Source organism: Dipteris shenzhenensis, chromosome 30 (assembly GCF_047967505.1).
Source record: "Dipteris shenzhenensis isolate YYH24624 ecotype China chromosome 30, Dip_SZ_1.0, whole genome shotgun sequence".
NCBI classification, from domain to species: domain Eukaryota; kingdom Viridiplantae; phylum Streptophyta; class Polypodiopsida; order Gleicheniales; family Dipteridaceae; genus Dipteris; species Dipteris shenzhenensis.
The window spans coordinates 18,996,460-19,013,280 of NC_141625.1; the positions used below are offsets into that span (position 1 = coordinate 18,996,460).

The 16,821-nt window shown below is 47.0% G+C and overlaps 1 protein-coding gene across 2 annotated transcripts in view; it reads left to right on the plus strand.

Moving 5' to 3' along the window:
* The window catches only part of LOC147881804 (Transducin family protein / WD-40 repeat family protein), a 124,563-nt gene that overhangs the window by 18,896 nt on the left and 88,846 nt on the right, over nt 1-16,821 (plus strand). For both annotated transcript variants that reach the window (XM_087401683.1, XM_087401682.1), the window contains exons 2-5: nt 22-332; nt 467-587; nt 770-852; nt 939-1,138. In XM_087401683.1, the coding sequence (XP_087257809.1) occupies nt 22-332; nt 467-587; nt 770-852; nt 939-1,138 (715 nt within the window). The remainder of the gene's footprint in view (nt 1-21; nt 333-466; nt 588-769; nt 853-938; nt 1,139-16,821) is intronic.

The window sequence follows — 16,821 nt, forward strand, 5'->3', positions numbered from 1 at the left end:
TAACTTTCACTGTTAATGCAGGTACAGGACCCCAGCTTTTCTTGTATGATATGGGTTCATTTGAAGTGCTTCTTTCTCAACACATCTTTGAAGGGGTAAGGGTGCATGGCATAGAAGTACAGGGCCAGTCCTTGGGGGTTTGGGCTCCCTATGAAAGTTCTGGAGTCTTTACCCTTGTTGCAGTGCATGGAGAGCGAAGGGTAAAACTTTACAAGATAATGGCTGAGCAAGGCTTTTTGGACATGCAAAGAAATGATAAGCAGATAACGATGAATCTATACAACATCCTTCCTCGATTTAAACATTGGATCTTAGATGTGCGATTTTTAAAGGTACTACCAAGAGCAGATGAGGCCAACAACAGTTGTTTTGTCAAGAAGTTGAAGCAGGCCTTTGCATTGTGATATATTAGCTCATCATCTTTTTGTGCCCATTCATTGGTTAGGAAGTGTGCTTATTGCTGCAGGAGATACGTTTTGCAGGTGAAGAGAGAAGTGGATACTTGCTTGCTGTTGGTACTAGTGATAATACTGTCTATTTGTGGGATATTCATCACTGTGCCTTTGTCCAGTGTGTTGAATGCACAGGTAATTCTTGGATAATTTGATTGGTCATGACCAGTCCTTACTTAACTCTAGAGACATTTACACATTGTGTAAGAGGTGAAATGCATAGCTCTGGTTTTCTGCTTGGGCGATGTCCTCCATGCATTTTGTAATCTGTTAAGATTGTGTTGTTTGGCTTCTGCGGTTGTGAATTGGATCTTCAGAGAGATGTCTCTTATATTCACTGAGGTTGTGGGGTGATGACACAACCACTCTGCGTATTGCAGCGGGTACTATCTTCAATGAGGTGCGTATATGGGTTTCTTTGAATTCATTATATACGATTGCCTGTCAATCCTTGTTCTCACATTTTCTCCCTGTGATCTAGAACAGATTCTTGTTTGGACATTGAACATGGAGTCTTCAAAAGACATAGATCATGGACATCACACCTTGGAAGAATGCTTGTATGTGAAAGGCGTTAAGAGTAAGGTCCCAGCAATAAGATGTTTGAGAGGGCATGAGGGTTCTATCTTTCGCATCGCATGGTCTCAAGATGGAAAGCAGTTAGTTTCTGCTTCAGACGATCGCAGGTGTTGTTTCTTCTTTCATCCTTCTCTTTTGTGGAGAGACGACAAGCTGAAATGCAAAAAAGTAGGATTCTTCTAAGCTTAGTTGATTCTAGTTTTTTCAATGTCTTAAGTTGTTGATATACAATAATAAGGAATCCTGGTAGACAATCTACCCTTCCTATATGAAAGTCAGGCTTTGCCCCTAGTGGTTATTGTAGCCTACATTGGGATTCTCCTCGTGCATGGCATGATGAACATGCTTCTAGGAAAGGAGGCTGAGGTTAATGGTGTCGAGAAGGTTCTCAAATATCAATATGAGGAATTAATTCCATTATTCTCACTTTATCTAGCTTGGATTGGTTTGAACATTCGCAACTCGAGAGCCGACTCGAGAGAGGGACGCAGAGACCACACGCGAGACAGAGAGTGCCTAGAGCACATTCCTCATTTGAGCTTTTGGGTTTCTTTTGAAAGGCAGTTCAGCTACAAGAATACACATCTTTAGAAGAGTGAAGATGTCGTTCTCATTTAGCCAGAAAGGGAGTGCTTCAAACAGAGTCATGAAGTAAAGCAGCACAAATGGGCTATGTACGTTTATGCTAGGGTCATTTATTAGGCCATAGCGGAAATGCTGAAGGGGTGTTATGACTTTTTTTTGGGGGGGGGTTTGTGAAGCAAGAAATGATGTTTTATTGATTAAGCTTTATGGGATGTTAATATCATGACTAATCACTACTAGGCTTCTCCTTATGAGAAGGAGAACAAGCACCAAAATACAAAAATTACAACTGCTAAAGCAGTGCTGTGAAGACTTATTCTCCTTTCTTGACATAATTTTTCTTGACACGTCCCTGTGGGCTGAAACCATCCACAAGCTGTTATGAATTCTTTTTTTTTCCACAAAATGAGGGTTTATATTTATATTATGTCAGAAGATACAGAGTTTACATCAGTATATCCCTTCCCTAACAAAGCAAAATGGGAAGAAGTACATAGAGACTTGATCATTTGGCAGAACCCAGAAAGTCACCCTTGCTGCAAGACTCTTGGCAACACAACAACCGCCAACTTCAGCTCAACCTTCATCACCTTTTTCCTCCTCCTTTGGAGCCAGCCCTGTCGAGCTTACTTACCAACTTGAGGATGACTGTCCCCTGAACAGCAGGGGTGAGTCGGAGATACTATTTGGCTCTGGTCCTACTTTGTGGAATAGCAGTTGGAGTTGATGGCCGCTTGGCAGCCCAACCCACATTCCGGGGAGGTTCAGAAGTAGCAAGCACCTTAGTTGATTCGTGTTGCATTTTGTACGTTGCTTTGGAGGATCATTGTGGGAAACAGGGCTTTTGTATCGAACTTGCGGCTTCCCACCCTCAGGGGAAGTAGGTGGCACCGTGGGAGTTGCAGGGGACTCCAGTCGGAAGCCACTACGAGAGAAATGAACCAGGGGAGTCTTTGTAAAAACACCGGGGGGGGGGGTAGGCGTGTCAGTATTGAGGTTCATTTGTTGAGCATTCTCCTTCTGTCCTGGACTCTGTGGTCCTGTCTTTGTTGCTGCTTTCTTGAACTTGGTTTGCGAAGGTCCTTCTTCTGCTGATGTCTCCAAGAGGGCCCGTGCTTGGGCAAGGAAAGTGGCCTGTTTTTTTGCATATTCCTCCTCTTTTTTAACGCAAGCTTGGACCTGCTTAGAGAGCCGTTTCAGTAGTTGGAGATTGTCTCCTCGGCCCTAAAGGTATTAACAAATTAAAAAAGATAGTGTCAGCATCAATCATGTCATTACTAAAAACTTTAGCGCATCTTTGAGTCCAGATGCATCATAATGCAGAGCTCCGAATACTCAATGGCACCCTTATTGTAGAACCCCAAGGAGCATATAAGCAAAATTTAGTGAGACAGGAGAGACTGGTTTTGGGACTATATCCCAAAGTGATCTAGAGAAGAAGAGTTCAAGAAAAGATGCAATATCTTCCTGAGCCCTGTAACACCTTTTGCACCACCCATCTCCCTGTCCGATTCTTCTTGCCCTGCTTGCTGTCCACACTGGCTTGTGATTGTTTCTTAGGAATGTTTCTATCCCATACTCTTTCAAATCTTTTAGCCCAGACCTTTTCAGAGTCTCTCCTATGCTACTTCTGGTTAAGTTGTCCCAGTACAGATTCCTGACCATCGACCCAAATTGGAATAGTAAAGATTTGGTTCTGTCCTGCCCATCTAAATTCTTTGAGTGAGGGTTATAGCCGGCCTCCCATCCAGGGGAGAGTCTCTCTCTCCCAAAGGCTCCTCCTTTCCTGTATTAGCATTAGGTCAAATTTGTTTAGCCTTTATCTTACATGAAGGAGTTTGTCTTCTATCCATCTGCCCTGATCTCTATTTCAGAAGGCCCCCCAAACTCTGATGCCTTTTTTATTGAGACTGCTTTTAGAGAAGCATCCCTCAACTGATTGTCGCTCTAGATTATCGAGAACCAGATGGAGTCTAGGTTGCAGAAAGTACCAGTCTTCCTAGAAAGTCCTTTCCAAACTAGATACGACTTCAGAGATTCCCAAGCCTTCCACATACCCTTCCACAACTCAAATCCTTTAGATATGCATGGTTCCTTTCCAAACAAAGCCGTACCTAAAGGAAGATGCTTCCAGTGCTTACATCTAAGGATTTTGACCCTAGCGATATTCCTGTGAAAGAGGAAGACCCAGGTCAAACCTAGGTCTTGGTAAGCTTTTAGAATCCACTGGGCCATGAATCTGGCCGAAGACTTTTCAATATCCACTATGCCTAAGCTCCCAACGGCTTTCGGGAGTGTACACACTTGCCATCGGACCTTAGCCATTTTTTTTGTCCTAGGTTTCCTCCCCCCAAAGGAAAGTTCTGAAGAGGCTATTGATCTGATCAAAGCTCTTCTTTGACGGAAACCAACAAGAGATAAAGAAGATTAAAGAAGGGTAAATGTAGTGATTGAGGACAAACTTTTTTCTTGACATGGTCGGTTGTAGGCCTTGCCATCGTATTACTTGGTGATTAGCTTGGAGATTGTGACAGGCTTGCTCCTTGAGGGGTTGGTTTCCCTTCTTGGAAAAGATGGAGGTGGCGTTGCGTCCCCCTTTCCTAGTGCTTGCACTAGGATTCTCATAGCTTCATCCATAAGGACCGTTTGCGATACAGGAGGAGGTTGTGGAATGGTGGGCTTTGTCCCGTACATTGATGGTCCTAAAGAAGGGTTCCATTGTAGAAATCCACGAAGCAACAGCAGACCATCTCCTTTTGTGCTTTGGCCCCCTCAATGACACTCTCAGTGTGAAAATGTAGTCCATCGTCACGTGGTCTACTTGGAAGCTTGCATGTCCAACAGCTCTGAATCCCTCATGCTCCACAAACTGACTAACCTGAGTGTCAAGTGCTAAGGCATAAATCTTGAATGTGACATAATGGTCCTATAGTTTTCCAAACTTTTGGTGTTAATGTTTTCAAGAACCCATTCCCATTTATCTTTATTTGTGCATCTGAAACCCATAGGAGTCCCAAGCAGCCTGAATATTTCTCCTTCCTTTATCATCTTGCACCCTTTATCTGTTAAAACGGGGGGAGGAGGGGTGCCAAATATCCCCGTTTTTTCATGGTTGATCTTGGAACCGGAAGCACAACAAAATATCTCTAGGCATCTCAGAATGTTTTCAACCGACTGGGCATCGTTGTGAGGTGTTAGATTAGTGTCGTCAGCAAATTGTTGATAGATAATCTAAACATCTCCTTCGACTTGAATTTTGTTGATGATACCTCTGTTGATCCCATTCTGGATTAGCCAACCTAGCGTGTTAGTGGCAATAGCAAAAAGCAAGGGCGCAAGTGGACAGCCCTACCTAATGGACCTCTTTAGAGCAAATGGAGAGGCAACCTTGCCATTTATCTCCACCGTGCCTCTGGCTTGTTGAAGCAGAATATCAGCAAAGGATATAAAATTCGGACCCACCCCCATGTCCTGTAGAGAAGAAAGAATGAAGCCCCAATCCATCCTATTGTAAGCTTTATCGAAATTCCAATAGGGAACTCCCTCTTTCGCCAGCTTTTAGGAAGCAGATATCGTACTGAGTTTCCTTTGCATATTCTAGCCCCTCCCAAAGTGTCAGGAATGCTTCCAAAATGTGTCTCCCCCTAATGAATCCTTTTTGTTCTTCACTGATCCATACTTGCATCTTATTCTTGAGTCTAAGGCCAACGCCTTTGCAAAGATCGTATAGTTGGTGTTCAACATTGTTAAGGGTCTCTAGCTCTTAAGCTCATCCTTTGGCCCTCCTTTCGGGATTAGTTTTATGATGCCAGTGTTTATTCTAGGGTCCAGAAATCCTCTTTCCAAAGACTCCTCCCATAGCTTTAAAAGATAGGGGCCTGCCATTTCCTAGAACACTTGATAAAATTCAACTGGTAAGCCATCTCCCCGTGGAGTTTTGCTTTTCGCCATCTGGTCTATGGCTCCCTTTAGTTCCTCTATTGTCAGATCTCTGTCCAAAAAATGTGCATCAAAGCTGGCTACAGCTTTTTTCCTTACATTACGACATAAGTCTCTAGCCCTGAACTTTTCTGTGGTGATATTATCCGGTTCTCCTGAAAGGGTTTGAAAATGAGAAGTTTCTGTTTTCAAGATCTCGTCCAAATCCGGAATTATTTGGTTATTCTTTTTGAGGCATTCCAAAGTCTCCTGCCGGTGCTTCTTTCTGAGAATTCTAAACATATCCTCATTAGCACGATCTCCTTTCCCTGCCCACCATTCCCTTGCATAAATTTTAGCTTGAGATGCTTCTATCAGCGCTTCCGCTCTGAGTGTCTCCTGGCAAGTCTTTAGGCATGTCTGCCCTTGCTTGGTTGGATCTTCCTCAAGAGTTCTGATCTGTTCTTCAAGATATTTCGTCTCTTGACTCTTGCTTTATCCGCTCTCTTCTTGGTGGCTCTAAGAAAGATCTTGGTTATCTTTGTGGCTCTAATCCACTTGTCAGTAATACTAGCAGTGGCTCCAAAAGCCTTGTGCCAGATACTAGCTACTTTGCTTTGAGCATAGGGAAGCTGGGAAAAAAAGGGGTTTTCTTTGAACCATGATCTAACTCTTCTCCCATCCCCTTTATCTAGAGTAACCAAAATGGGAGAGATGACAAGGCACTGCTTTTACAACAAAGGGCTTCTTCTAAGAGTGCTCTTGAGATGTAAGCTCTGTCTATTCTAGCTTTTCTGTGATTTTTCCCTATCTGATTATTGGACCAAGTAAAAGAGGTGTCTTCCGAGACGTTTACTAATTCAACAGATTCTTTGAGTGAATTCCACGCAATCAGCTTGCTTACCCCTAATGACATTGCCAAGCCCTTGCCATTTGTCTCAACCAAATTGAGTTTGGGGCGTAGACGTAGAAAATTTGACAGGAAAGTTTACCATGATTGAAATCAATCCCAATCCCATTGCTTCCGAAAAGAGGCTGAACCCTGCCAATAGCATGGCTCAAATGATCAGCTACTTCCAAAGCTGTGCCTCCCCTACCTCCATCATGGTTTGTAGTGAACCAAATTCTTTTGTCGTCTATTTGTTTTAGCTGCCATCTAAGTTTTCTTCCTCCCACTTAACTTCCTGAAGGACGATAAAATCTGGTCTAATACCAATATTTGTTAGCCACCTAAAGATAAGTGGTTTAAGATCATTCGTCGATCCCTGCACGTTGACATCTTGCATGGAGTTCCACATTACTGGGTGATATTCTTATTCCTCTTCTTCTTGAAGTTAACCGGGTTGTGCTGAGGGAATGGCAAAACCTTGCAACAGTCTTCTTTTCTCCCTCGCCATCAGACTAGTTTCTTTTGATTTATTAACAGAGGTACTTGCTTGCTGGTTCTTCTTTTCTGCTTGAATCGTCTTCTTCCCTTTTACAACAGTGAAGGGAGGCTCATCCCTTTCTAAGTTAGCATGTTCAGCGTGGGCTCATTGCCTTTCAAAATCCTATGTATTGGCCACAAATTGCTGCTCCTCTTCTGAACTATCTTCCATTCTTTCATCGGTGACCACAATGACTTCATCTTTTTTTCCCTGGTCTGTGATGCTTTTCTCCTTCTCCGTAGTTGCTAGGACAATCTGTTTATCCTTTTGCGTTCGCCTTTCTCTTCCTTCGACTCTGGTTGTTGGTCGTCCTGTCGAAGTTCCTCATTGTTTTCTTCGGCTTGCTCTCTCTCTCTCTCTCTCTCTCTCTCTCTCTCTCTCTCTCTCTCGCTCAGCCCCTCACGCTCAGCGCTCTCTCGCTCAGCCCCCCGCTGCTCCTTGCTCCCACTCCCCGCTCCCTCGCTCACGCTTAGCCCCTCGCTCCTCGCTTCCGCTCCCCGCTCCCTCGCCCCTTGCTCACGCTCAGCTCCCTTGCTCACGCTCCCTCGCTCAGCCCCTCGCTCACTTTCAGCTCCCTCGCTGCCTCTACGCTCATGCTCTCCCGCGCAGCTCTCCCTCGCAGCTCTCAGCCCCTCGCTCCCCGCTAACCCCTCACTCCCGTCAACCACCCCTCGCTCCCCTCGCTCCCCTCCCCTCAGCCCCTCGCTCCCCTCAGCCACCCCTCGCTCCCTGCTACCCCCTCACTCAGCCACCTCCCTCCCTCCTTTTCTGCTCATCCACCGCCCCCCCCCCTTTCTCTGCTCCCCTTGCCACCCATTTTTTTTTTTCTTTTGGCTAGGAACTTTCCAAAAAAAAAAAAGAAAAAAAAAGAAACCACAACCACCTTTATTTATTTAAAAAAAAAATAAAATCCGTACCATCTTAGCCTCTCCTCCTTCTCCACCTCTTGGCTGCCTCTCCACTTCAGGCTTCCGCCCTACCTCTCCACCACCTCGCACTGGACGTGCCTCCCATTATGGGGGGGGAACCGGTGCTCCCGCTCCCGGCTGAACACTAACACTAAGATCTACACCCGCATCCCAAGAGAAATGGGGGACAAAGCCAAGAAAGACGAAAATAACAACAACAACAAAAAAAAGCAAACGACACAACTGAATTTGGAGGATGTGAACACACGTTACAACCAAAGTGGACTCGGGGTAGACAGCAAGGCAAAGGTAGGACCCACCTCAGCTTCTTCAGCCTCTATCTCTACCTCAACCTCAATCTCAACCTCAACTCCCGCTAGAGTGTCAGTTCAGTCTCAGCTCCATCTACATCTCAGTGACTTACTCATGCCCATGGCGCCGGTTGTTGTTTCCTTTCCCTTTTCTCCTGTTACAGCTCTCGCACAACTTATGACCCCTACTTCGGAGGTGTCATACACTGTGCCGCATTACGCTTCACTCTCCCCTCTCCCTCTCAGTCAGCCCACCCTCCCACACCCCGTTGGGACTGCCTCATCCATTCCACTGTCATCTCCGTTCCTCACTCAGCCACCGTCCAGTTTTCGGACTCAGTCCCACTCTTTCATGCCACAATCACCACAGTTTTAGCATGGACATGGGTGGATTGATACACCAAAGGCCCGTGAGACCCTACTCATGGAGATACATAGTTTCTGTGAGCGTGAGATGGAGCTGGCTCGCTTCGCACGGGAGGAAGTTCGCTTCAACCAGGAGCAAAGCCGCATCATACAGGAGCAGGCTAGGGCCATTCGGGAGCAGGCGGGTCTTATTCAGGGACTCATACATGATATCATGTAGCTTCGACAGGAGGTCACAACCATACACACTGCGCCAGGGAGTGCTTCGATGGTCGAGGCACAGATTGCGAGCATGCAATCTGCTATTGAGGAGACTTCCAGATGGGTTGATGTGGCCAAACGGGAACCCGCAAGGGTCACCATTTCGGCTACCCTCATGAAGCAACAGCAGAGAGCTAATGAGGCTCTCAACATCAGAGTACGCGGGATCCCACGCACTGCGACTGCGTTCGTGACCGCTACCCTGGGTGTGGCTGAGCACAGGATAGAGAGGGCATGGCGAGTGGGGAGAGATCCCAACCGAGAGGAACCCCTGATCATACGATTTCATGACACTCAGGCACGACTTTCAACTCTACGACGTAGGTCAGTCCCTTCGAGATTAGCCAGCGATCTCTATGGATGAGGACCTCACACCTCTACAGGTTGAGGAGAGGCGCTCTTTGCTGCAGCAGCGGGATCAGGCCCGAAAGGAGGGAAAGTGGGCAGTGGTACGAGAGGGACGACTTCTTATAGGCCCCCGTAGGACACCTACCCCCTCCCCTACATAGGGAAGCGGGGTCTATGAGACTCAGATATTCGAGACCCTGTCCTGCACCATTTGGAACTGTAATGGTACCTTATGGTCAGAACCAGGGAACTTCTCAGAATCCTATACAGGCCATGACATAGTCTTCTATACAGAGACACATGAGAGTCCAGAGCGCCCTCTTCCAATAGTCAGCGGATATACATGGGAGTCTGCCTACAGAGATGAGATGTGGGGTACAGGAGGAGTTCGAGGCTCAGGTGGAGTTGCAGTCCTTTTCAGATCCACACTTCGGGGGATCATTTCAGTAGAGCAGAGAGATACACATTCCAGATTTCTTTGGATCTGGATACGACACATGGACAGCGAGGATCCGTTTGTCGTAGTTTGCTACTTCTCCCCGGAGACCTCCCACTTTGCCAGAGATATTCGAGGTGATGATGAGACATCCCCATTTGTTGCCCTTTATCAGTCCATCGTTGACTTTTCTAGCCGCGGAGAAGTCCTTCTAGTGGGGGACTTTAACGCGAGGACAAGGGCCCGTCAGGTACCACTTCTTGATTTCAGAGATGATTCCACTCTACTGGCAGATGTTGACCTTGAGGAGGCAGGTATGCTACGGGTTTCGGCTGATAGGCGAGGTCCATTCTCATCCTATGGGCAGGCCTTATTAGACCCAGGCAGGATACATGATCTCATTATCTATAATGGTCTTGACAGATGGCCCACTTCAGGTGGTTTCACATGCTTTTCACATGGGGGGGGCTCCAGTGTTGTTGATTACATCATGGGATCCCCTGTCTTCACATCTCGCATTACTGACTTCACTATAGCACCTCTTCCCCTAGGGGCTGATCATACATACCTTTTCTTTCGCATCTCCATCTCCCTTCGCACAACACCTTCCACCCCACTTAGTGCTTACTCCACCTACCATGATATACGCTTTGATCGGGATCACTCACCTTCTTACTTTGGCCGTCTGTACATACTTCTCGCTTATATTGACTTCATACCCCTTTTAGAGAATCGTGTTGCCCTTGTCACCCGCTCACTACACGAGGCTGCCATTCACGCTTTTCCCCACACCACCCGCTCCACCCGCCCACCACCCCCTGAAACCGTATCCTGTAATAGTTGGTACGATGATGAGTGTAAGGCCTTACATCGTCAACTTAGATTTGAAACCAAAAACAATCTTCCGAGCGCACTAGATACGCTACATGAATACCGTAGACTGGTACGGAGGAAGAAACTAGACTTCGTTCGTCGAAACGAGGAGGAGCTATTGAACATTTTGTTTAGTAACAACTCTAAGGACTTCTGGTGGAGATTTCTAGAAGGACGGTTCCCTCCGCCACTCACTGACACCCAGATCTGGTTTGATTATGCATGCACACTTTATGACCACCCAAATCAGCCACAGTCCCTAGCCTCTCACACATGCCTCATCCCACATCCTGCACCCTCTTCACTAGAGGAGGAGGGGTAAAGGATGCTGTAATGAAACTTCATAATGGCCGAGTGAAGGATCATGAGGGACTATGCACTGAGTTCATTGCATATGGGATTAACCTCCTAGCCCCGATCTTAGCAAAGCTTTTTAATGAAGCGGTTTGTTTGGGATTTCCACACACTTGGACCATTAACACTTGGATCCCATGAGCCTAGAGAACTATAGGACCATTATGATTGGACATGTCATGTCCAAGATTTATGCATCAGTACTTGACTCCGAGGTTAGCAGACTTGCAGAGTGTCGAGGACTCAGAGCAGTAGGATAGGCCGGATTCCGGCGTGATCATGGAACTATGGACCACATTTTGACGCTCAGATGTATCATCGAGGAGGTGAGGTCACGGAAGCAGAGGGTTTATTGTTGCTTTGTGGATTTTCGCAAGGCATTTGACACGGTCCCGAGAGTCCGCCTCATACGGCGCCTACAGGACTTGGGTTATGACCAGGAGATCATGTGGGCCGTCATGGCACTTTACGAGAGAGTTTCTGGCATAGTTCGGGCAGAATCCGGGTGGACAGACGAGATCATGAGTACCATCGGGGTCAAACAAGGGTGTCCTTTGTCGCCTACCTTGTTTGGCCTCTACATTGACGAGCTTGAGAGAGTGATGCAGACACAGGGGGGTGTAGGTTGCTCTCTTGCGGGCACGCTGATCCAGATTTTGCTCTATGCAGATGACGTGGCTCTCTTGTCTTCCTCGCAGAGGGGCTTCAGAGACACCTAGACGCACTACAGTCCTTTTGTGAGTCTCATGATTTGAAGGTCAACCTGGGTAAAACCAAGGTCATGATCTTCAATACATCTCGAGCCATCATGCGTCAGGAGCAGTTTACATTTGCGGGGTCATCTGTTGAGATAGTTTCATCATACACTTATCTTGGGGTTATCTTCTCCGGACCGAGCTTCACTATGAGACCCGCGATGCAGGCACGCTTGAGTAGATGGTATGCCTCATTGGCCAGGAGGTAGTGCTTCCGCTCACACTTTCAGGATCCACGCACCAAGGGGTTGCTTTTTGACTCCTTGGCTCGCCTAGCGGGGATGTACGGCAGCCCTTGTTGGGGGCCAGACTTGTCGGATACAGAGTGGGCCCGTGTGGAGCGGCTACAGGTTCTCATGCTATCACGGATGATTCGTGGTAAGTCATCCGTTCCTCACCAGATCATTCAGGCTGAGTTTGGGTCACCCCCTTTACAGCTAGATGCTGCATTTCAGGTCATCACATATCTATACCGAGTTAGGGAATATGGGGATTATACCTCGGGGCGTAGCAGGCTACCATGGATAGCTCTATCCTCTTCTATGGCACTTGCAACAGGAGGAGATCAGAGGTGCTGCTATGCACGTACCGAGAGATGGTTTGAGTGACTGGGGCTCCACATGGATAGACTACCTCCCTTCCAGTATAGCATGGATGCTCCGTTCTCTCCCCTCTCATCACACGAGGTCAACCAGGTTATCCGTGAGGATCTACTACAGCTACACACTTTTCGGACCTGGTTGGAACCGAGTGAAGTCCCAGTGAAGCTTAGCTTCTACAGAGATCACTTCTTACATATCACAGCGGAGGGTTTCATTGACCCACCAGGATACACACAGATTCACCTACCCCACTCGATGAGGATCTCTCTTGGGCAGTTCCGGGTCTCTTCACATAGACTTCGCATCGAGAGTGGCAGAGCAGAGCGACTACCCGGGGAGCGGCGCATATGCACACTATGTGACATACAGGAGGTCGAGATAGAGGAGCATTTCATCTTCAGGTGTCCTGTGTACTATGAGATCCGAGGACGTTTCCACTGCCTCTTCAGAGATAGTTATGGGATTTTAGCCCATTTCCTCTCCTACCCAGACCAGCGGTGTTTGGCAGGTTTCATTCATGAGGCACTTAGACACCGCGAGAGGATACTCTGAGCACGAAGACGGGAGCAGACTTCTTCCTCGGTTGATCGCTCTCAGAGCTCTATCACGGAGTTCTTTAAGCTAGATCACATGGACCCCAATGAGACGAGGCCTCGACATGATCGTGACCCAGAACCCGTGACCCGACAGCTCAAACAGAGGGTTGACACACAGATCACACTTGGAGACATCCCCTCCTTGTTTAGAGTCGGAGCCTGAGCGACGGGGGTCACAGTAGCCTTGGTTAGACGCAGAGCTACGACCAGGAGACGTGCCAGGACCGCACCTCTGAGTGGCCGACAGCACTCTATTGCCTCATCCATCCTGATATCTTACTGTTGTTGGGGATGATGATGATATTGATGATGATGCTGAGATTGATATATAGTCGACCATCGACATGACTATGTTGTACTTAGGACTTAGTACTGCCATTTTGCATTTTTGCATTTTTTGCATTGGTATGGACGCTCGTTTAGTAGCTCCACTACCACAGCTCGTTGTATCAGGATTTTCACAGTCTCATAGACCCATCGGTCTTCCGAAGACTTTAATAAACTTTCTTTCTTTCTTTCTCTCTTCCTCCCTCCCTCCCTCTCTCTCCTACTTATTTACAACTCCTCTCTCTCTCTCTCTCTCTCTCTCTCTCTCTCTCTCTCTCTCTCTCTCAGCCTTCCCCGCTCAGCCTCGCCTCTCCTCCGCTCAGCCTCCCCGCCAGCCTCCCCTACTCAGCCTCGCCTTTCCGTCGCTCAGCCTCCCTGCCTGCTTTCTCTCCGCCGCCGCGCGCCTGCTAGCCTCTCCACCCGCTAGCCTCTCCATCCACTAGCCCCCTCCGCCTACTAGCCCCTCCACCGCCGCCTGCTGTATAGCTCGCCGTACAGGGGGGGTTTTCGTCAGCTAACCCAGCCTCAGGCTGAGCTGAGCCCCTGGCTCAGTCTGATGTGTTAGTTCAAATAAAGGGGTTGTTTATTGTGCAGGTCGTTTTTAATATGGAGTTCCCGAAAAGGAAGCTTTTCCCATTGACTCCAACCACCAAGAAGCCATCCTACACTGCCATGGCATCGACGCCTTCCCCCTATGCTCTGACTTATCACAGATTTCAAAGTAAGCTTGATCCACATGAACAACTTTACTTTCTACAGCAAGAACTCATAGATGCAAAGCTCCGCATTGCTTATCTGGAGAAGATAGTTTCGGAAATGAAGAATGAAAGCAGACAAGAGGTAATACAAGAAGTCCTACAGCAATGCAACACCGCAGCTACGACACCACAGCTCGTAGTCAAGGTCCAAGAAATGGTCAACACTCAGCTCAAATCCATGGGACAGGAAATTACAGCAGCATTACACAACAAGATCGACAAATGTGATCTTTATACTGAGGTAAGAGTGCAGCAAACCATAGTAAGTAACAAGAAGATTTTACGCATTGGAGGATTGCAAGATAGCTGCCTTAGTTGTTTTGGAATGGAAGAGGAAGAGGAACACATTGATGAGAGAAAGATCATTCAACTCAAGAAGGCAGTACCACAAGTTGATTGGGATGAGAATGACATAAGCTTCATCACTCGAAAGGGTAACCAGGCACAGATTTACTTCAAAGAAAAAAGCTCAAGGGTCAAGATCCTTGGACAAACCAACAAGCTGAAAGGTACTAGGATTTGGATATCTGAAGAGCTCACTATGACCCAACTCAAACAATGGGCAAATGAACTCATCAAAGTGAAAGAAGCAAGGAAAGAAGGTAAATGAGCAGTCTACCGAGATGGGCAAGCACTAATACGAGATTTCAAACCTAAACCCAAAGACTCTCAGTCTTAAACTGATGTTATTCAGATCACTTTACATAATACCTGAGTGTAGCTATGTTATGCTATTATAATAATCTGGGGCTGAGTTGTTGTACTCCCCCACAGACTCTCAGTCTCTAACTGATGTTGTAGTTTTTTGGTGTGTGTATTTTGTCCCATAGACCTACGAGGTCTTCCAAGGACGTTATTATATCTTTCTTTCTTTCTAACTGGGCAATCTTTGATAAAATGCCCCCCAAGCCCACATGGAAACAAGAATTCAGGATGTTCTTAAAAAAGACTTTTTTGGATTAGTTCGCATCCATCTCCATCGAGAAATCGAATAGCGTTTTGGGGGTCAACAGTTAGGTCCATCAGGACACAGGCCTATTGGTTACCTCTCGGGCTAATAGGTCTTTTAGTTTTCTAATCCCAGAAACTGGCCAAGCGGAGCGCACAAAGATTCAATTTGGGGGAAAAGCCAGAGTGGAAGATCATGGAACTCTACCCAAATAGGGGCTTTCGAGGGGGGAGGCAAGTCAGGGCTAAAATAAGGATCCCACAGCTAGACAGAGAGAGGCTGATTCCTAATTGTCCAAGTACCATTCTGCTCTACTTGAGTTGCCATTTCTGGTTTTTCGAAGAGAAAAACCATATAGTCACTACGCAAGAAATGGATGCTCGTGACATTCAATCCTTGCCGTGTCCAAAAGTGGTTTTTTTTTTTCAAAGAAAGGAACCTTCTATTAATGCTTGAAAGGCTTCATACAAAACAGCAGCCCCGAAGGTGTTGAGTATGAAAAATTGGAAAAAGGCTGAAAGAAGAAAAAACCAGCCTGTTCCAGAGAAACCCAGCTCACTGCCTAGGGGATCTCTGGTATAGGGGCTAACAGTCAGGTTGGGGACTATACAACCAGTGAATCCCTCGTGGAGTGAATATGTAGAAAACTCTTGTAGGCCAAGCCTTGCAGAAACGAGTGCGCCTTGCGAGAGTCACCCTAGAGCCCGAGGTCCCACGCTCCCAGGTGGAGCGCAAGGTGTAGATGATATCTTTCCAGATGGCGACTAAGGTAGGGAACCGGATGCTCACCCATCACCAGACTACAACGAGCAACCCAAATGTTCCATGCCTTGATACTGGCTACTACCTCACTCGCTATCCTCCGGAGGAGAATGAGGATCCGGGCTATTAGGAGGGCCCGCCTCATGGAGCTCTATCCTGTGAATGCGTTTATTCATAGGCGACAGCTTCATTATTCATCTCCTCAGCTCAACCGAGCTTGTTGGAGTTACAACACACACACACTTATCTACAACCTTCCATAGACAAAGGCACCGAGCCATGAATTATAAAAGAGACTTTCTAGTAGACGCCACACTCATCACGATCGGCTTCCAGGGCATAACATGTGCACCAACTTTAGAGATGGTTGCGCCAACAGCAACCTGTGATCACAGGAGAGGCCTCGGCCTCTAAACGAGCTCTCAAAGTACTCCATGCAGCCAGCCATGCACGTGCCAAGTGGTAGATCCAATCAACCCCCCTTTCAACCATGCTCTGATCTTGCCCAACCTAGAGTTTGCTTTATCACCAACAGTGAGGCCCGCCACCTACGATCTCAAGTAATAGCCCAATGCCTCTGCCACAAAAAGGAAAAGAAAGGGAGCTAGGGGGCAGCCCTGATGGACTGAGGAAGAGAGAGGAAAGGCCTCGCCCGTGTGTCCACCGACAAGCATCTAACTAACTTTGCATAGTGCTCTCCAGGAAAGACCACTCCACCCTGTCGTAAGCCTTCTGAAAGTCCAAGAGAAGGTTGGCCAAAGGCTGTGACTCCTCCCTGGCCCAATCCAGTGCTTCCCAGAACGTGAAAATGTTGTCTAGGATGCTGCACTCTTGAACAAAGCCCGTTTGTGTGTCATGGATGATGTCGGTGAGATGAGGCTGTAACCGCAAACTCAAGACCTTGGCTAGGATCTTGTATGCAGTGTCAAGCAAGGTGATCGGTCTCCATTGCCGAATGTCTGACCTGTCTCCCCCTTTCGGGATCAAGCAAATCCACCCCCTACTCAGGGACTAAGGAAGGGAGCCCGTGTCGAAGATCTCTTGGCAGTGTAACCAGAAAACGCGTTTCGGGCAGTAGAAACATGAAGAAACGTTTTTGCCTGAAACGTTTCTAAGAAACGTACGAAACGTGGAACGTTTTTTGAAATATAATTTATATAAAATACACTATTTCTATCATTTATATAAAATATACTTATTTTACATGTTTCTAGATCAAACACTTGTCCAGATCCCGAAACGTTTCTAGAAACG